The sequence below is a fragment of the Pan paniscus genome, chromosome 3 (assembly GCF_029289425.2).
Source record: "Pan paniscus chromosome 3, NHGRI_mPanPan1-v2.0_pri, whole genome shotgun sequence".
Lineage (NCBI taxonomy): Eukaryota > Metazoa > Chordata > Mammalia > Primates > Hominidae > Pan > Pan paniscus.
Window position 1 is genome coordinate 4,200,969 of NC_073252.2, and position 20,732 is coordinate 4,221,700.

At 50.2% G+C, this 20,732-nt stretch overlaps 1 protein-coding gene and 1 pseudogene across 1 annotated transcript; one reads left to right on the top strand and one right to left on the bottom strand.

The window, feature by feature from the left end:
• The first annotated feature begins 494 nt into the window (after positions 1–494).
• The window catches only part of LOC100992801 (chitobiosyldiphosphodolichol beta-mannosyltransferase-like), a 32,318-nt pseudogene continuing 12,080 nt past the window's right edge, over positions 495–20,732 (top strand).
• LOC134730241 (putative gustatory receptor clone PTE01) lies at positions 16,497–19,424 on the bottom strand. Its single transcript, XM_063603679.1, has 2 exons — positions 19,283–19,424; positions 16,497–17,348 (listed from the first exon to the last, which is right to left on the bottom strand). Exons 1-2 carry the CDS (start codon positions 19,404–19,406, stop codon positions 16,648–16,650), a joined length of 825 nt encoding a protein of 274 aa, XP_063459749.1. The 5' UTR covers positions 19,407–19,424; the 3' UTR covers positions 16,497–16,647.

The window sequence follows — 20,732 nt, forward strand, 5'->3', positions numbered from 1 at the left end:
CACAGTGAACTCCAGGGACTGACAGACACACATACTGACACACTGGGAGATAGAGACAAAGAGACAGAGATAAAGACAGAGGTGCTCAGAGAGAAAGAGACAGAGAGGGAGGGGACAAGGGCCAGAGACAGGACGCACTTGGTCATCGAGGCACTCCCTGGCGGAGCCTGCCTGGTCCACACCGGTCCAGGGCCGCGCCGCAGAGGAAAGGAGGTGAGGCTGGGACACCCCGGGGGTCCCTGGAAGGAGGTTTAGGGTGGGAGACAGACCGGCCTCAACCGCAGGGAGGTCACTGTCCCGGGGTGGGAGTTAGGGCTGTGTGCAGTAGACTGGAGGGCGATCGCGGGCTCCACGGGGAGGGAGCAGCTGTGCGCCTTGACGTAAAATCCCCACCCTGGCTCCAATGGCCCGCACCTGCCCTGGGGTGCGCCGGGTTGGGCTCCGCGGGGACATCACGAGGGTGAGCAACGGGGAGGAGCCTCGAGGAGCCCAACCCTTCGGCAGGTGGTGGGGGCCCGGATCTGGGTCTACGCCGCCCCACCTCCCTCCTGGCCACACCGCTGCGGAGAAGGTGCCGCACCTGCGCGACCGCTGCCTGGCCGGTCTAGAGCCCACCGCGGCGGAGCGTCAGCCCTCCTGAGTGGCGGTTCCTGTGGGCGGGACGCCTGGGTTGCCATGGAGACCGAGAGCCCAGCCCCGCGGAGCCCCAGGTGTGCACCGGGACGGGAAGCCGAAAGCAGAGCGGGAGACTCGACTTGCACTTTAATAGGCCCTCCCAGGAGCCGTTGTCCAGAGGGAGCGGGGTTGGCGGGGCTGGCGGGGACGTGGCGGGGCGGTGGAGGGGTGAGGGGGAGGGGAAGGACGGCGGCAGGGGCGGGGGAGGTGCACAGTGGGGCCGCGGGGACGGGGCGGGGGCGTCGCAGGGCGAGTGCGCGCCCCCACTGCCATCCAGGCCGTCGCGGCGCGGCTCGAACACTCACAGAGGAAGCACCTACTGTGCGCCAACCCTGCGCCCGGCAGCGTGCGGGAGACAGAGGGGAACCCAGTACTTCCCTGCCGTGGGGGCTCTCGGTGGGCTCGAGGTCATGTCCTGGTGAGGAATTACGGTCCCTTTTACTGATGAGGAAACGGAGGCGCAGACGGCACTGGGTCCAAGTTGCCCAGGCCTCCGAGGTGCGCGCAGCTCCTAGCCGGGCCTTCTGTTTGGAGACGCGGAGCGCGGGCTGCGAGCCCGGGTGAAATGGCCTTAACGCAGGGTACAAGGCAGCTTGTCCTGGGGCTGGAGCGTCTGGGGGCTCTGCCGGCTGCACGTGGGAGAAGGGCTGGCCTCCTGCCTCATTTGCTCCTCTCTAATGGAGAAGGAGGCCGCTGACTCGCAGAGTGGCGCTGCAGGGTTGGGGGAGCCCTACCCTAGGACATCTCCAAGCACCCTGCACTGCTGTCACCAACCCTGTCACCTGCCCTCCCATTCCTGTGTTTTGAAAACCTGAGCTCAGCGGGCTTGCCCCGTGGCCCCTCTGCGCAGGGGTGGGCAGAGAGACAGAGGGAGGATGGGTGGATGGGTGAGAGGAGAACTGCAGGGAGGGCCTGCCCGGCACACTTGTCTGCAGTCTCTGGGGAGTGTCGTGCCACCCTGTCCAGCTCCAGTCCCAGCCCAGCGCCCTCCCCTCCTGAGCCACAGCCAGAGCCTGTCCTGGTGAGCTTGGGTGTTCCCAGGATACCCCACTATACCTACTGCGTGCCCGCCCTGTCCTGTAGACACAGAGATGGGCCATACACAGCCTGAGGCCTGGGGTAGCTGGCTCTTGGATGGTGGTGGGACCAGGGTGGTGAGAAGAGCAGGGGTCGGGGGAAGAGGGGCACCCTGAAGGATGCTGTGCGCATAGTAAAAATCGGATGCATGCTCATCACGAGGTTCCCACTGGAGGCATGAGATGATTGGAGGAGGGGACGCAGCGGAGGCATGAGATGATTGGATGAGAGGTCGTAGCGGAGGCATGAGATGATTGGAGGAGAGGACACAGCGGAGGCATGAGATGATTGGAGGAGGGGACGCAGTGGAGGCATGAGATGATTGGAGGAGGGGACGCAGCGGAGGCATGAGATGATTGGATGAGAGGACGCAGCGGAGGCATGAGATGATTGGAGGAGGGGACGCAGCGGAGGCATGAGATGATTGGAGGAGGGGACGCAGCGGAGGCATGAGATGATTGGATGAGAGGACGCAGCGGAGGCATGAGATGATTGGAGGAGGGGACGCAGCGGAGGCATGAGATGATTGGAGGAGGGGACGCAGCGGAGGCATGAGATGATTGGAGGAGGAGACGCTTCTTCCTAATTTGCAGAGTGACCCTAAAGGCTGTGACAGCTGTCAAAGAGGCCATAGCCCAACCGAGGGCTATCAGAGAGGACTTCCTGGAAGAGGCAACACAAACGCTGAATCAAAGGGCAGGTAGGGCTTTGCTAGGCAGCAGATGGGGAAGACCATCTGAGTTCCTGTTTCTCCACTGCCCTGCTGCTTCCCCAGGGCTTGGGGGCCCTACTGAGGGGAGTAGGGAGGGCCTGTGCCCTCTCTGGGGAATGTCTGGAACATTCCCCATAGTCTAGGCAGATAGGGGCAGCAGAATCCAAAAGCCACCCCAGAGGAGGGTCACTCTCGGACAGTCAGGGCGCTTCCCTCAGAAGGCCCCTCCCCACCAAGCCATGCCCTGCCCTCTTGTGTGAAGAGGGGAGGCCACTCCCCTGTATGGCTGGAGTCTCTGTCCCTGCGCGCACTCCCCGCCCTTCCCCAGCCCTGGGCTTCTCTGTGTTCTGAGCCAGCCAGGCAGGGGCGGAGCCAACCACCTCCACCCCAGATCCTGCTACCTCGCAGCAGATGCATTTGGTTTAAATATTTCACTGGAGGCCAGGTCAGCGTCTTCATGTATGAAGACATGCCAGGGAAGGAGGAAGGGCAGACTCCATGGGACCCGTCATGGTGAGCCCCTGAGGTGCCTTCTGGAACCTGGCCAGGGCAGGATCAGCTCTGGGGATGGTCAGGGTGGGGCCGGGCAGTGGGGCAGGGGCAGGGAGGAGCTGATCAGGGAAAGGGGAGAGAGGGAGGGTTGGGCGGGAGACAGGATGGAAAAGCGGAAGGAAATGCAGTCTGGGGAGATGAAACCCTGAGAAGCCAAGAAGAAGATGCGGGACCTAGCGTCTGGCTGGGCGGCCCAAGGATGGAAGGGGTGAATTGTAGGCCCAAACCCGCTGCCCAGATCTGATCCGGTTCCTCCTGAAGATGCTGCCCAAGGCACAGAAAGAACCTTTGTGGTGCCAGCCTCGGGCCACCAGCCTTGGGAGGCCAGCCTCAGGACACCAGCCTTCATAACGCCAGGCTTGGGATGCCAGCCACGGGATGCCAGCCTTTATGACACCAGCCTCCAGCCACCATCCTCCGACGCCTCGGCGCTCAGAGCTCTGTACCTGGGGTGGGGGAAGCATTCACCTCTCAGAGACTCCGTGTCTTTGCCTGTGAATGAGAACATCCCACCCGACCATTAGTGCTATCATTAGAATTACTTTTTAAAATAATGTTTATTTTTTAAAAGTTTTATATTTATAGAAAAATTGAGAAAATAGTACAGGTTTTCCATATATCTTCCACTGTTTCCCCATCACTAACATCTGGCAGCAGTGTGGTCATTTGTTACAATCAGTGAACCAGTATTGACACGTTGTTGTTACTAACCAGAGTCCCAAATCCCTGTTGCCTCGGTTCTTACCCAATGCCCTGTCCCAGGATCCCACCCATGGCCCCGCATGGCACTTGCTCGCATCTCCGTAGGCTCTGCCTGGCTGGGGCCGTTTCTCAGACGTTCCTGGTGTCCAATGACCTTGACAGTTTTGAGGAGGACTGGCCAGGGAGTTTGTAGACTGTCCCTCAATAGGGACTTGTGTGATGTGTTTCCTGTGATTAGATTGGGGTTATGATGGGTTATTGGTGGGGAAAACCAGAGAGGTGCGGTGCCATCCCCATCACCTTGTACCAAGGGCACACTTAGGACTGTGCACTGTGGACCTTGACCCTGGTCACCTGGCTGAGGGGTGTTGGTCAGGTTTCTCCACTGTGAAGTTTCTTTCTCCCCATTTCCACACTGTCCTCTGTGGCAGGAAGTCACTGTGCAGCCGAGGCTTAAGGCATGGGGAGCTATGCCACAGCTTTCTGAGGGCGGAGCATCTACCTATATTATGTGGCATCCTTCTGCATGGAGGTTTGTCCCCTCGCCCCCCACCCCCATTTATTTATTTATTTGGCCATTTGTTTCTGCCAGTGTGGGCTTGTGGACATCCGTCGTGCGCTTTTCCTGATAATCCAGTGGTGCTTCCTTCCGTTGCTCAGTAGCCCCAGCTTCAGCCCTTGGGAGCTCTCTGTGCTGGCTCCTGTCCCTTTGACAGGCCCCATCAGTGTGATTTGGGTGTTTCAGTTTCATTTGAGCACCTCCTTGCTCTTTGGGGTGAAACGGTGCCCCAGGCCCCTCTTGTATTTCCCTTTGCTCCAGTTCTAGAATCAGCCATTTCTCCGAGCAGCCGTGGTTCCTTTTTTTTTTTTTTTTTTGAAAATGGTTTTAGAACCCAAGATCTGGGCACACAAGAATTCATTTTTAAGGTGATTCTGTAGCCTTAGCACAGGACTGGGCACAGCGGGAGTCATCGCCCCTTTGCTGCCCTCCTCCTTGCTTGCTGAGAGCAAGCAGCTCCTCTTCTGCCAGCCTCTGCCATATCTGGCCACAGTAGAAGCAGCTGCTTGTCCCCCTGCCCTGCCCATGCTGGTCCCCAGGGTCTCTGCAAGGAGAAGCTTAGCATTTGCGTAGAATGGAGGGTAGGAATAGAGTGGAGAGAGCCGTGAACCCAGAGTATGGTGAGAAAAGGCACCTCCCAGAATGGCCATGATGTGAAGACAGAGACCTCTATGTGTGGGCTCCGTTCTGATGGTCTTGCTATTGGAGTGGACTTCGCTTTGCAGTGTGCAGCCACAGTGAGTGGAAGCATGCCGGTGCCTCTGCTGCTGGAACCTGGCTGCCGGAGGATGGAAAGGACAGCTCTGCCACAGAGACACAACAGATCCCACTAGATAGGGTGGGAGACAAAGAGACTCAAGCCAGCTGCAACCCTGAACCAGCTTCTCTGCCCTATGCAGACCCTGGAATGTCCTCTGAATTCCAGGGCAATAAAACAAAACAAACAAAAAACTCTTTACTCCTAAGTAAGAGCTCATGTGACCCCAGAGCTCTCAGAACTCTTCAGGGTGACCACAGCACATGAAACGCACTGCAGAACTCTTGGAACCCTGCGGGGTAACTCTTGGAATCCTGCGGGGTCACCACAGCACGTGACGTGCACTGCAGGGCTCTCAGAACCCTTTGGGATGACCACAGCCTGTGAAGTGCATTGCAGAGCTCTGAGAACCTTTCAGGGTGGCCACAGCACGTGACAGGCTCTGCAGAGCTCTGGGAACCCTGCGGCGTGACCACAGCACGTGATGGGCTCTGCAGAGCTCTGGGAACCCTGCGGCGTGACCACAGCACGTGAAGCACACTGCAGAGCTCTCCAAACCCGTCAGGGTGACAAAAGCACGTGAAGTGCACTGCAGAGCTCCGGCCAGACAAGGGTGTGAGAGCAGGCATCCCAGGGCTGCACCTTAGAACTAACAGAGATGACCAGATCTACTCTCTACAGACTGTGTGACCTTGAGCATCTGTAAAATGGGGAACAGCAGTGCTTGCCTCACAGGTACCACCAGAGAGCTATTGACTCACTCTCTGGCTGTCTTCCTACCTTTACTCAATGTCCTTCTTCACCCACCTTTCTTTCTGCCTTCAGGTGCCTTGTCCTCAAGCAGGGGTGAATGGTGTGATGGTTAATTTTATATGTCAACTTGATTGGGCCATGGGATGCCCAGATCGCTGGTGAAACATGATTTCTGGGTTGTCTGTGGAAGAGGTTAGCATAGTGACTGAGTGAGCACACTGCACTCCCCAGTGTGGGTGGGCACCGCTCCTGTCTGTTGAGGGCCTGCATAGAACAAAAGAGCAAGGCAGAGGAAGGTTGAGTTCGCTCTTACTCTGCCTGAATGTTTGAGCTGGGCAGAAGAACCTGCTCCCGATGCTGCTGGTTCACAGGCCTTTAAACTCAGATGGGGTACTACACCATTGGCTCTCAGCTCTTAGGCCTTTGAACTACACCACTGGCTTTCCTTGGTCCCCAGTTTGCAGAATGCAGATTGTGGGATTTGGCTTCCATAATTGCATGAGCCACTTCCTTATAATAAATCTTATTTTATATAGGCATATGTAATCTCCAAAGAACTCTGACTAATACAGATGACCAAGGATTGCTGCGCAGTCAAGGAATGTCTGTACCATGAGGAACAGAAACCAGAACAGATAAACACAGGGAGCAAAAGAGAATCTCAGAGAGAGAATATGTTGCTTCCATAGAACAAGAACAGTGTGCTCTACAAAAGGAATGGGCAGAGAATACACATGAGCTGTTGCAAATGTATATCCATCCATATCTATTATATGTATTAATATCTATTATATATTAATATCTATTCTATCTGAAGTTGAGGAGGACTTCAGAAGGAAAACAAATTTAACAGAAATAAAATGTGTGGGGCTATCTTAGAACATAGAACAAAAAAAATCCCCAAAGTAATAGAAAATAGAAAAGATAAACATGTTAAAAATGGAGACTCCACAGAGACCAAACATACAGCGAGCAGGAGTGCCTGAAAGAGAAAAAGGAAAACCAAAGTGAAAACAATTTCTACCTGATTATTTCAAGAAAATTTCTCAGAACTAAAGAATATAACTTGCCAGATTGAAGGTCCTACCAAGGCCCCAGCACTGATATTGTGAAATTTCAAAACAGTAGGAACAAAGAAAAGAGCTGAGTACTTCAGGGACAAAGGAAAGGGTCACACTTGGAGCAGAGACTCTGAGGTCTTCAGACTCCTGGAGGGCAGCACTGGAGGCTGTGAGTCAGTGAGCAAGGCCTTGGATGGGCCAAGGTAAAAATGATTTTCAGCCCTGAATTTGATACCCAGCCAAACTATCAATCAGGTTTGAGGGATGAATCAAGATATTGTCAGAATAAGTGGAATTTACAAGTTCCATTCCATGCTTCTTTCCTTAAGAGACTTTTAGAGCAGGGGTGTCCAATTTTTTGGCTTCTCTGGGCCACACTGGAAAAGAATTATCTTGGGCCACACATAAAATACACTAACACTAACAATAGCTGGTGAGCTTAAAAAAAAAAAAAAAAAGAAAGAAAGAAAGAAAGAGAAAAAAGAAATTGAAAAAAAAAAAAAACCCTCATGTTTTAAGAAAGTTTACAAATTTGTGTTGGGCTGCATTCAAATCTGTCCTGGGCCACATGCAGTCCATGGGCCACAGTTGGACAAGCTTGCTCCAGAAGGTGTAAGTCAGTGAGGGAGGGACCTCAGTAAGGGGGCTCACAATTTGAGAGCTAGTGGCTCTCACCCAGGAACCAGTTCATGGGGAGTGTGGGGACATACATGGTGCCCAGGCCTGGAGAGCCCGGTGCAGCCTGAGTGTGGTGTGACATAGGGAACTGGGGAGCAGCTCAAAAGGAAAATGCATGGGACAGACATTTGAGAGCTATGCTTGGGCATTGGAAAAAAGCACTGCTGGGTGAGTGTCAAGTCTGTAAAGCATTTGGGGGCAGAAAAATGGGGATAGGGAGAGGATCACAAAACAGGTCAGACACTCTTCCCCTAAGTCTGCAGCTTGGGGAAATGCACAAAGTGAAGATTCCTGAGTAACCAGTGCCCACACTAGGGAACCAGCACTTCAGGAGCCCCCTCGGGCCCCGCCTATTCCCACAGGTGATGCCAGTTCTGACTCACAGCACAGATTACTTTTGTCTGTTCTTCTACTTTGTGTAAATGGAATCAGGTCTCAGAACTTTCAACATACTGAAGTATTGGCATGATACCAACAAAAATATGAATATTTTGGTACTTAAAAGCAGCCCTGTATCCTGGAAATATACATCTGGAATACAGGGATGCAGAAAACCCTTATTACACTCTCGAATAGGTCCCCCATAGAGGAAGAAAATTAAACTATAAGGTCATGCTTAAGTCACGGGGAGAACAAGTTATCTAAGAATCGCAACAGAGTTCACACCCCGGCTCAGAAACATATGGCATCCACTGACCTGTGATGAAGGCTCCCAGGGAAAATGCCGGGCCAGCTGAGGGGGCAGGAGAAGCCGGGGGTGGGAGTACATAGAACACGATCCTGACACTTAAAACAGTGAGGAAGACTCTATTCAGGACTATCGCAGCAGCCGTCAGGATGACCACAACAGGGAGAGATTGAGCTCAACGCCGAAGACCACGAGGACAAGTGGGAGTCTCTAGCCAAGGAGGAGGGGGTTCATAGCCCCTGCCACAAGGACTAGTGGGGGCTGATAGCCAAGGGCCTCGGGGGATGGCAAAAGACTGAGATGAGAAGTTAAGGGCAGGAGATTCTTGTTGAAGGCGGCCGAGGAGTCAGAACTCACAGGTGGGGGATGAGGAACCTGATCATTCACGGAGGGGAGCAGATATCAGAGGTCAGAGGTTCTCCCTAAACCAGCAGAGATGAATCCAAAGCCCAGCGTGGAGGCCCGGTGGCAATGAGGTATCAGAGGAGCCAGGAAAGTCTGGCCAGGAGGAGTCTGCTAGGGCTCAGCATTGAAGCGCCACGGAAGGAGTCTATAGAGGCTGCAGCTGTGTTCCGGTTCGGAAGCCGAGGAGGAGCGCATGAAAGCCACAGCCCCGGCGCGAGAACCACAGCCCCGGCGCGAGAGCCACAGCCCCGGCGTGGGAACCACAGCCCCGGCGCAAGAACCACAGCCCCAGCGTGGGAACCACAGCCCCGGCGCGAGCAGCTCAGCAGGGCCCACTTGTTTCCTTGTTATTAATTTTTCCTTTCAGCCACATGCAATTAACAGTGTATTGTTAATTTGCCAACAATAACAACAGGCTCAAATCAGCCATGACCACCCGCCGGCGGGAGGGGCCTCCCTGCGTGGAGTTGGCCTCCACCCCAAGATCTGCATCCCACACTCAGGCCTGCTGCCCTCTGGCCTCTGCCCAGGCTGTGCCCTGGACCCAGACGCTGCTCCCTCAGCCCGGTCCTTTTGGGTGTCTCTGACCTTCCTTCAAGATGCACCCAAGCAAGGCGACCCTATGCAGGAAGGGCCCAGCCCTTTGACTGGGCAGGCTGAGCTCTGTTCACTAGGTACCCATGTTGGGTAGGGACCTGTGGCCACAATCCTGGTGTCTCCCACCCCTGTCCAGAACAGGTGCGGACTAAGTGTCTGCTGCGCTGCCAGGGCGCTGTGAGGATGGCGCCCAGAGGAAGGACTGCTGCCCTGGGGCTGCCTGAGGAAGGTCCGCAGAAGTTCCCTCTCGAGCGGGAGGAGGGGATTTGCATATTCACTTAGAAGGATGAAGCGCTGCAGGGAACCTTCCCACCCCCAAGGAGCTGTTCTGCCCAGATGCTGAGCTGGGAGCCATCCCTCCCCCGGCCGCACGCCTGCAGGTGACCCCCCTGCCCCGCCCCGCCACCAGGCCTGGGCACCCCAACCTCCACCCCTGCCAGAGGCGCCTGCACCGGGTTCCTCCTGCAGATCTGCAAACTCACGCCCGCCCAGCTCAGGCTCCGCAGCCCAGTTCTCATCGTTTCACGGGCTGAGGCCGGCTCCCGCGCAGGAAGGCGGGGTTTGCTGCCACCTGCTGACCATTCGCCATAAGAGGTGGGACGCACGTTCACCTGAGAGCTTGGGGAGGAGAGAGCAAGGAAGGAGAAATTGAGGGAGGAGAGGGGAAGAAGGGAGGAAAGAGGGGAGGGGAGGCAAGAAGAGGTGAGAAGAGGACAGGAGGAGGAAAGAGATGGGTGACGTGGAGACGGGAAGGAAGAGGGAGGGCCTTCCTGGAAGAAAGAGCTGGATAGGCCTTGGACAGACCTGGGCTTAGATTCTGGCTGTGTGACCTTGGGTGGTTAATCAACATCTCTGGGCCTTATTTCCTTTATCCACAAAGTGGCGATGACAAAGCCTCCGCCTCAATGAGAGCAGCCATGAAGTGTCATGATCCCTGCTGAGGAAACCGAGGCTCCCAGAGGCGGACGGTGGAGAGGTGGGGCCGCATCGCTGGCTGCCCGAGTCCTGGAGCCCTGGAGCCCCTTCCGTGCAGCGAGGGTCTGCCGCCATGCCCCAGGGTCTCCTTGGAGGCTAGAAGTTGTCCGTTTCTCACCCCTGGTGTTACACTGAACCAAAGATGGCACCACAGCCCACGGGCGTAACTTTTTATATTTTTAAGTTGGATACATGGAGCTACTTGGCTTTTGCTTCCATCACATCGTTGAGGAAAGAGGTGGTTGCTTATGGTACCCCTGTTTTTACTGCAACCTGCAATGGATGAGAACCTCCCTGTTGCAGAGAGCAAAACACTGAACTAAATTGTGCTGTAACACAGCCCTGTGTTGGGGGATTGGGAGTGATCATGCAAATGCTTGCAAATTTGCACAGTGACAGAGACAATCGTTTGGGCAGCTGTTCACTATATGAAAAGGCAATTGACCAAAAGTCAGTTACTGAGCTATCTCAATACGTTCATTTTATTTTAACTTTTGGCAGCAGGCTGCAATTAAAGGAGAGAAAGAAAACAAAGTGATAAGTGTAAGATAATGTACACACATGTGTAAAAGAAAATGACAAGACAGGATGACTATTTGTCTCTTGGTTAGCTCCTTGGGCTCTATGTCTCCTTCCTCAGAGAACCTCGTTTTCCTTTGTCCAAATTTGTTAGGGTGGATAATCCACGCGCCTGCTCCCCCATGATGGAAGCCAAAGACGTCCCTGGAGCCGCCTCCCGCTGCATCCTTTCCTGCACTGCCCACATGGACACAACTCAGCCGATTAGACTTCCTCTCAGAACTTTAGTCTTGAGCAAAGGGATTAAAGGGTGAAGTGACTGAAGGTATGCCCTTCCAAAGTGGTACGTGAGCTAATGGCTAAAGTTTGCCAAGCCCATCCAAGCACTTTTTTTGGTAATTTTTATGTATTTATTTTTTTGAGACAGAGTCTTGCTCTGTTGCCCAGGCTGGAGTGCAGTGGCGTGATCTCGGTTCACTGCAACCTCTGTCTCCCGGCTTCAAAGGAGTCTCCTGCCTCAGCCTCCCCAGTAGCTGGGATTACAGGCATACGCCACCATGCCTGGCTAATTTTTTTTTTTTTTTTTGTATTTTTAGTAGAGACAGGGTTTCACCATGTTGGCCAGGCTGGTCTCGAACTCCTGACCTTGTGATTCGCCTGCCTCAGCCTCCCAAAGGGCTGGGATTACACGCGTGAGCCACCGCGCCCAGCTTCCAAAAGTTTTAAGCAGAGCTCAGAGGTCTTAACCACAGGCACATGGAAGGAGCATTTTTGAAACACTTTCCAGCTTCCTCAATAGGAATGGAAGCCAAACTCCGAATTGATGACTCCTTTGAGGAAGCTGAGAGCTGTAAGAAAAGCCAGGAACAGGGGCAAGGGAGGGATGCGTCCCGAATGATCCTGTGCCAATTCTTTCTGGAATCCTTGATGTGATCTCAGCTGCCCTTTCTATACATGACACAGTGATTGTGGCACCCACTGGTCTAGCTGTGGTCTACAAGGAACCCCCAAAGGGGGCTCAAGGCATAGAGCTCCTTATTAGCCAAAGTCACCCAAGTTCCCCAACCTCTAAGGATTTCCTCATAATAATGCAAGAAGAAGAAGAGAAAAGTGAGTGTCCATAGAAGCTTTGGGACTCTTCCTCTAATCAGGAGAAAGCTGGTGTGTATTCTTCACTTCTTTCTTTTCTTTGTGAACATCCAACTGCTTTAATTTTCATCTTTTATTATGGGAAAATATACCACGTAGAAATATTAAAAATTATAAATATATTAGTTCATATAGAATGGCCAGTATAAACATTTACAGTTTCCACTCTTTTTCAGTTTACAGTTTCATGACATTAAGTACGTTCACATTGTTTAGCAACCATCACCGCCATCGTCTCCGGAACAGTTTTATCTTTCAAAATGGAAATTGCACCCATTCACCAAGCTCTCCACTCCTCTCTCTCGCCCACCCCTGGGGGCCACCTTTCTAGTTTGCAACTCTATGAGTTTAACTACTCTAGACACTTGATAGATAAGTGGAATCATACCGTGTTTAATTTTTTGTTTTGGAGACAGAGTCTTTCTCTGTCACCCAGGCTGGAGTGCAGTGGCGTGATCTCGGCTCACTGCAACCTCCGCATCGTGGGTTCAAGCGATTCTTGTGTCTCAGTCTCCCGAGTAGCTGGGATTACAGGCGTGTGTCACCACGCCCAGATAATTTTTGTATTTTTAATAGAGACCATATTGGCCAGGCTGGTCTCGAACTCCTGACCTGAAGTGATCCGCCTGGCTCAGCCTCCCAAAGTGCTGGGGTTACAGGGGTGAGCCACTGAGCCTGGGCGTGTTTATCCTTTTGTGATTTATTTATTTCACTGACGATGTTTTCAAGGTTCATCCATGTTGCGGCCTGCATCAGAAGTGCCTCTGTTTTTTTTGTTTGTTTGTTTGTTCGTTTGACTTTGTTTTGTTTTGTGTTTCCATGGAGTCTCACTCTGTCGCACAGGCTGGAGTGCAGTGGCACGATCTGGGCTCACTGCAACCTCCGCCTCCCGGGTTCCAGCCATTCTTGTGCCTCAGCCTCCCGAGTAGTAGGGGCTATAGGCACAAGCCACCACGCTCGTGTCATTTTTTGCATTTTCAGTAGAGACAGGGTTTCACCAAGATGGCCAGGCTGGTCTTGAATTCCTGACCTCAGGTGATCCGCCCACCTCGGTCTTCCAAGACGCTGCGATTACAGGCGTCAGTCACCGCACCGGCCAGAAGTGCCCGCCTTTTGAAGGCTGAATAGTCTTCCATTGTATGAAGGAACTGCAGTGTGCTTTTTCATTCATCTGTCCACGAACCCTTGGGTTGCTTCCACATTTTGGCTGTTGTGAATAATGCTGCTATGAATATGGGTGTACACAAATCTGTCTTCCACTCCTGGCTTCTAATTCTTTTTGGTAGGAACCCACAAATGAAACTGCGGGAACATCTGATCATTCTGTTTCTAATTTTTCCAGTACACGCCATACTATTTTCCCCGTTCCTTCACGGTTTTACATTCCCTCCGATCATATTCGAGCATTGCTACTTCCCTCTGGTCTCAACAATGCCTGTTTGTTTATAATATGCATCCTAATATGTGGTATCAAATTCTTGGTTAGATTTGTGCTTCCCTATGATGACTGATTTTGAACATCATTTTAGATGCTTATTGGCCATTGCTATATCTTCTTCAGGAAGACGTCTACTCGAGTCTTCTGACCATTGTTGATGGGATGCTTTGGGTGTCTTGGTGTTTAGTTCTAGCTGTTCTTTATATATGATGGATATCAGCCTCTTTTCAGATATATGCTCTGCAAATATTTTTCCTAATCCATGGGTTATGTTTTCACTCAGTTCACAGTGTTTTTTGCTGCACAAAAGTGTCTGTCATTTAGATGTAATCCAAGGAATCTAACTTTCTTTTGTTGCCTATGCTTTTGGTGTCATATCCCAGAGAACATTGCCCAATCTGATGTCATGAAAGTGTGGCCGATGTTTTCTTTTAGGTGTATGATACTTTTAGCGTTTGGGGTGAGGTCTTTGATCCAGTTTGTGTGAATTTTTGCACCTGGTGTGACAGAGGGTCCACCTTCATTCTTCTGCACGTGGAAATCAAGTTTCTCCAACACCATTTCTTGAAAAGGCTGCTTTTCCACCAGTGAGCTTTCTTAGCACTCATGTGAAAAATCATTGGAACATATAGGTGAGAAGTTATTTCTGGGCTCAAAAACGAACAAACAACAACAGACAACAGATAAGGATACAGCACGGGCCGGGCGCGGTCGCTCACGCCTGTAATCCCAGCACTTTGGGAGGCCGAGGTGGGCGCATCACCTGAGGTCAGGAGTTGAAGACCAGCCTGACCGACAGGGAGAAACCCCCGTCTCTACTAGAAATACAACATTAGCTGGGTGTGCTGGCGCATGCCTGTAATCCCAGCTACTCAGGAGGTGGAGGCAGGAGAATCGCTTGAACCCAGGAGGCAGAGGTTGCGGTGAGCCAAGATTTCACCATGACACTCCAGCCTGGGCAACAAGAGTGAAACTCCATCTCAAAACAAAAAACAGAAAACAAAAAACCAGCATGATTTCAAGAGCAGAAAGAGAAGAGCTTAAAAACCAGCATAATGAGAAAGTTAGGAAGCTTCTTACCAAAGCATCTGGAAATATGCAAGCAATTCTTGTGAACTAAAATTTTCATACTGTACTATCAAACACTAGAACTCACTTATTCCATCTTTCTGTATTTTGGGACCCAATTATCCACTTGTCTTCATTCCCTATCCCACCCCTTGTCTTCCTAGCGTCTGCTGATCACCTTTATACTTTCCACCTTCCTGAGATTCCTTTTGTGTGTAGGTGTGTGATGGAGTCTCTTTCTGTTGCCCAGGTTGGAGTACACAGGCACAATCCGGGCTCACTGCAAGCTCCGCCTCCCGAGTTCAAGCGCTTCTTGGGCCTCAGCCCTCCAAGTAGCTGAGACTACAGGCACGTGTCACCATGCCCAACTCATTGTTTGTGTTTTCCGTAGAGACGGGGTTTCACCATGTTGGCCAGGCAGGTCTCGAACTCCTGGACTCAAGTGATCCGTGCGACTCGGCCTCCCAGGGTGCTGGGATTACAGGCCTGAGCCACCACACCTGGCCAAGGTTTCCTTTTTTCTTCCTACATAGAAGTGAGGACATGAAATATTTGTCATTCTGTGCCTGGCTTCTTTCATTTAATATACAGACCTGCAATCTCATCCATTTTGTCTGCAGCGGAGAGGAGTTTCTTCCTTTTTAGGCTGAACAATACTTCACTGGGTGTGTATGCCCCAGTTTCTTCATTGAAACAAATTTCTGAAGAGCAAATATTTTTAAAATGTCTCGGAATGTGAAACTTCAGGGATACTGTGCCCATTTTGTTCTTTTCTATTTCCCATCTTATGTATATGCAAGTGTATAACAAAGCAGCAATCAATGTGTGTATAAATCTATAACTTCAACAAATGTAAAATGTAAATGCTAAGTGGTGGCTAGGCGCGGTCGCTCATGCCTGTAATCCCAGCATTTTGGGAGGCGGAAGCGGGCGGATCACCTGAGGTCGGGAGTTCAAGACCAGCCTGACCAAAATGGAGAAACACCGTCTCTATTAACAATACAAAAAAAAAAAAAAAAAATTAGCCAGGCATGTTAGTGCATGCCTGTAATCCCAGCTATTTGGAAGGCTGAGACAGGAGAATTGCTTGAATATGGGAGGCAGAGGTTGCAGTGAGCCGAGACTGTGCCATTGAACTCCAGCCTGGGCAACAAGAGTGAAACTCTTCACTCAAAAGAAAAGGAAAAGAAAGAAATAGAAAATGAGAAATGGTAAGAAAAAACAGCATAATAATCATTTGTATGGTGTTGATGGACAATGCATTTGAAGATAATATTTGAAGAAATCATATTACAATTAATTTCTGTTCTTACTCATTGGAGTTTGATGCCTCTAAAAACTTCTTCATTGGAACCACCTCTGGTGCTTTAAAAGAAAAAAAATCCACATACTCACACAGGTGCAAGGAAATCAGAATCTCAGGTATTGACACCCAGGCCTCATCAGTTGTAAGCTCCCCAGGTGATCGGACTCAAAGCCAAGATTGAGGAACGGCGACATGGATCTCTACACATAACCTGCCTAAATAGATTCTCTAGAAGCAGCTTATAAAGAAATTCCACATGAACTGTGGAAGAGGATATGAATATGATGTACAGTATGTCCTCACTTAACATCTTTGAAAGTCTCTTGGAAACTTCACCTTGAAGCAAAATTATGTATAGTGAAACCACTTATTTTTCATCAACAGTATAACTACACAACTTTGAACAACCAATGGTGTTGGAGGACCTCCTGTACATTGTTTCCATAAAGTCAGTGTTCAGGGAATTCCAAAATGAAGTGAGGACTTCGTGTATATAAAAAGATGGTTGTGATTCCAGCTGGATAACAGGGTTATTCCTCAGAAACTAAAGGAGGCTGCCTAGGTATAGAGGATTCTGTCATGAGGTTTCTGCTAAACAAAGGATCCCAGAATCCTCACCCATTCCAGTGAAAGGCATAACGAAGAAAGCAATATTCACAAAGGAAATGCGGAAAGGAATAAAAGCCATCAAGCCACAAAAATAATGTGACTAAGGGGCAGGATTTGCAGATGTAGAGATTTAATGCGGTTGCCCTTTCTCACCCACACAAGAAAAAGGATGGAACAGATCATGAGATTCGACTGTTCTGGGGTGCAGCCTCCGCAGGGCACTTTGTATGTCCCTGTTTCTCAGGCTGTAGATGAAAAGGTTCAGCATGGGGGTGACCACAGCGTACATCACTGACGCCACCACACCATTCCTGGGGGGTGGTGACACAGCTGAAGTCAAGTACATGCCAATGCCTGTTCCATCAAATCAGCAAACAACTGCTAGGTGAGAGCCACAGGTGGCGAAGGCTTTATACTTCCCATCTGACGATGAAATCCTGAGAATGGAGGGGACGATTTTATAGTAAGACCAAAGGATCCCTGAAATGGGAAGAAAAGCAAACATAGTACTATGGAAATATATGAATATGCTATTGATGACGCTGTCAGAACAGGCAAGTTTGAGAAGTTGAGAGGGGTCACAGACAAAATGAGAGATTTCCACATTCTTGATGATGGTGAATTGTAACACAATCCAACTGTGCAGCTGGGAATCCAACAGGCTAAGGAAAAAGGACACCAAAACGAAGAAGACACAGAGGTGAGGATTCACGATGACTGGGTAGTGCAGAGGGCGACAGATGGCTACAAAGCAGTCATAGGCCATCACAGTCAGGATCATGCCTTCTATACATGCAAAAAGGACCAAGAAAGACATCTGCGTCAGGCAGCCCGCATGAGAGATGACGCTGCTATGCGACTGAATGTCCACCATCATCTTGGGAACCATGGCTGAGGTGAAACCGACGTCAGCCCAGCACAGGTTGGAGAGGAAGAAGTACATGGGGGTGTGGAGGGGAGAGACAGCGCTGACAGCCGGGATGCTGAGCAGGTTCCTCAGCACCGTGACCAGATACATGGACAGGGACAGGGAGAGCAAAGCGAGGACCGGCTGCAGTTCTGGATCCCCTGAGAGTCCGAGGAGGAGGAATTCTCAGACATCTGTGAGATTCCGTGGCTCTGTGTGTCTTGGACACCTTGAGAAGGAAAGAGGATTGGAAAAATAAAAGATAAAAACCAGCCCTTAATGCTGGATGCAAGCAATTCACAAGGAACATCTTCACACTTGCAGACCATACACCACCAGCAATGTTTCTCAGTTGTGACAATTCCAAAAACCTCAGAATTATTACGTGATTTACTTTTTTGCTATACAAGGCTTTCTGTACATACTACTTTAGAGAAAATCCACTGAAGAATATTAGAAGACCGAAAGGTCATATATAACAAATCCGTGATCTCAGTAAAATACAGCCTACTCTTTTCAGAAAAATACAATGCAATGACAATGTCCTTCTCTCTTTAAGAAAAAGACCTCAGTCTAATTGAAAGGAATTAAGAAGCCGTGAAATACACTCTACTTTATTCTGACACCGTGCTACAACTTCCATTGATGTAGAATATGTAAAAGGACGACACAAGAGCTAGGACCCCATTATCTGAAAACGACATCGAACCTTATAGTTCTCAATCGGAAGACCTTTTCACATGCCTGTTACTTTTCGTATTTATTATCATCCTTCGGTTTTCTGACATCATTTCTTCATAAAAGTACATGCACGCTCAAAGATGGGAGCTGTGTTTCCAAATGAATTGAATCTATAACTCTTGGCCCAGCACCATGGCTCACACCTGTAATCCCAGCACTTTGGGCGGCCGAGGCTGATGGATCACCTGAGGTCAGGAATTCCAGACCAGCCTGGCCAACGTGGTGAAACTCCGTCTCCGGTGAAAATAAAAAAACATTAGCCGGGCGTGGTGGGGGTAACCCTAGCTACTCGGGAGGCTGAAGCAGGAGAATCCCTTAGAACCTGGAAGGCAGAGATTGGACACCCTGTGATAGGATTTTTGATATCCTAGGGAGATATTGCTCCTGACAGCAGAGTGGGCGTACACCCTGTGATATTATTTGTAATATCCTAGAAAGATATTGCTCCTAATATCACGGTGGCTCTGCACCCTCTGATCTTAATTGTAATATCCTACAGAGATATTACTCCTAATAATACAGTGGGTGTACACCCTGTGATATTATTCATAATATATTACAGAGATACGACTCCTGATATCACAGTGAGTGTACACCATGTTGGTACACCCTGTGATCTTATTTGTAACAACTTAGAAAAATATTACAGCTAATATCAAAGTGGGTGTACACCCTGCGATGTTATTTGTTATCTACTAGGTAGATATTACTCCTAATACCACAGTGAGTGTACACCATGTGCGTACAGACTGTGAAATTATTCGTAATACCCTAGGAAGATATTACTCCTCATATCACAGTGGGTGTACACCGTGAGTGATATTTTTTTCTAATATCCAGCGGGGGAGAGGATGATATTGCTTCCAATATCACAGAAGGTGTACACCCCCCTGAGATTTTGTTCCTAATATCCAGGGAAGGAGAAGATGACATTATTCGCAATATCACTGGGGGTGTACCACCTCCCGCTGGGATATTGTTCTTAATATCCGGAGGTGGAGAGAATGATGTTACTCCCAATATCACAGGGGGTGTACACCACCCCTGTTTGTAAACATTCCCTGTGATATTGTTCCAAATGGCCTGTGAAAGAGTAAATATGACTCCCATTATCGCGGGGGGTGTTCAGCCCTGATGATATTGTTTTCTAACATCCAGGGAAGGAGAGTATGCTATTACTCCCAATATCGCAGGGGTTGTAAACCCTTTTGTGTTTTTGTGCCCAATATCCAGGAAAATAGAGGATGATGTCACTCCCAATGTCGAAGTAATTGTACAGCACCCCTGTGATATTCTCCTAATATCCAGAAAGGAAAAGAATGATATTACTCCCAACAGCGTAGCAAACGTATACCCGCGCTGTGGTATCTTTCCCAGTATCCAGGTGGGGAGAGGATCATATTACTTCCAATGTCGCACGGTGTGTACACCCCCTCTTTGATGTCGTTGCTAACATGCAGGTTTGGGGAGGACGACATTACTCCCAATATCGCAGGTGGAGTTCACCCCCCATGACCTTGTTAGTCATTTCCTGGGTGGAGAGGATGATCTTACTCCCAATATCGCAGGCGGTGAACACACCCCTGTGAAAATCTTCCTATTTTCAGAGGGAGAGAGGATGGTATTACTCCCAGTACCGCAGGGGGTTTCCACAGCCCTGTGATCCTCTTCCTAATAACCACAGGGAGCGAGGATGATATGACTCCCAATATCACAGGGGGTGTACACAACCCTGTGATATTGTTCCTAATATCCAGAGTGAAAGAGGATGATATGACTCTTAATATTGCAGAGGGTGTACACCCCTCCTGTAATATTGTTCTGTATACCCTGGGAGGGAGGGGATAAGGTTACATTGAATATCGCAGGGAATGTACACCCACCCCTCTGATACCCTTCCTAATGTCCAGGGGAAGAGAGGAAAATTTCACTCCCAATATCACAGAGGCAGTACACCCCACGTGTGATGTTGTTACCAATATGCAAGGGGGGAGAGGATGATAATACTCTCAATATCGCAGGGCTGTTCACATCCCCAGGGACATTTTTTCCCAGTATCTAGGGGAGAGACAATTATATGACAGCAAAGGTCACAGGGTCTGTACATCCCTTCCTGATATTGTTCCTAATATCCAGGGGGAAAGAGGATGATATCAAACATGAAAGGGGGTGTACATCCCCCACCCCTACGATATTGTTCTTAATAATCGTGAGGAGAGAGGATAATATTACTCCAAATATCGCAGGGGTTGTTCACCCTTTTGTGTTTTTGTGCCCAATATCCAGGAAAATAGAGGATGATGTTACTCCCAATGTCAAAGTAATTGTACAGCACCCCTGTGATATTCTCCCTAATATCCAGAAAGGAAAAGAATGATATTACTCCCAACAGCGTAGGAAACATATACCCGCGCTGTGTTATCTTTCCCAGTATCCAGGTGGGGAGAGGATCATATTACTTCCCATGTCGCAGGGTGTGTACACCCCCTCTGTGATCTCATTGCTAACATCCAGGTTTGGGGAGGAAGACCCAGACCTCCACCCACCCAGAGTGGGTACGCCCAAGAACTAGTACATGCTTGTTACCTCCACACTTTGGCATCTCTGTGAAGTCCACCTTCAAAGGGGGCTGCTCCATAAGCTCGTATGCCGGGCGGAACGGCTGGACCTTGCCTCGCATCATGCTGTCGGCAGGTAACACACCGCAGCCTCACCGTTTTGGCAAGGGCTGACAAAGGCGAGATGTAGAAATACCAGGGTAACAACTTTTCCAGTGACTCCTCACCTCGATGGGTGGTTTCTTG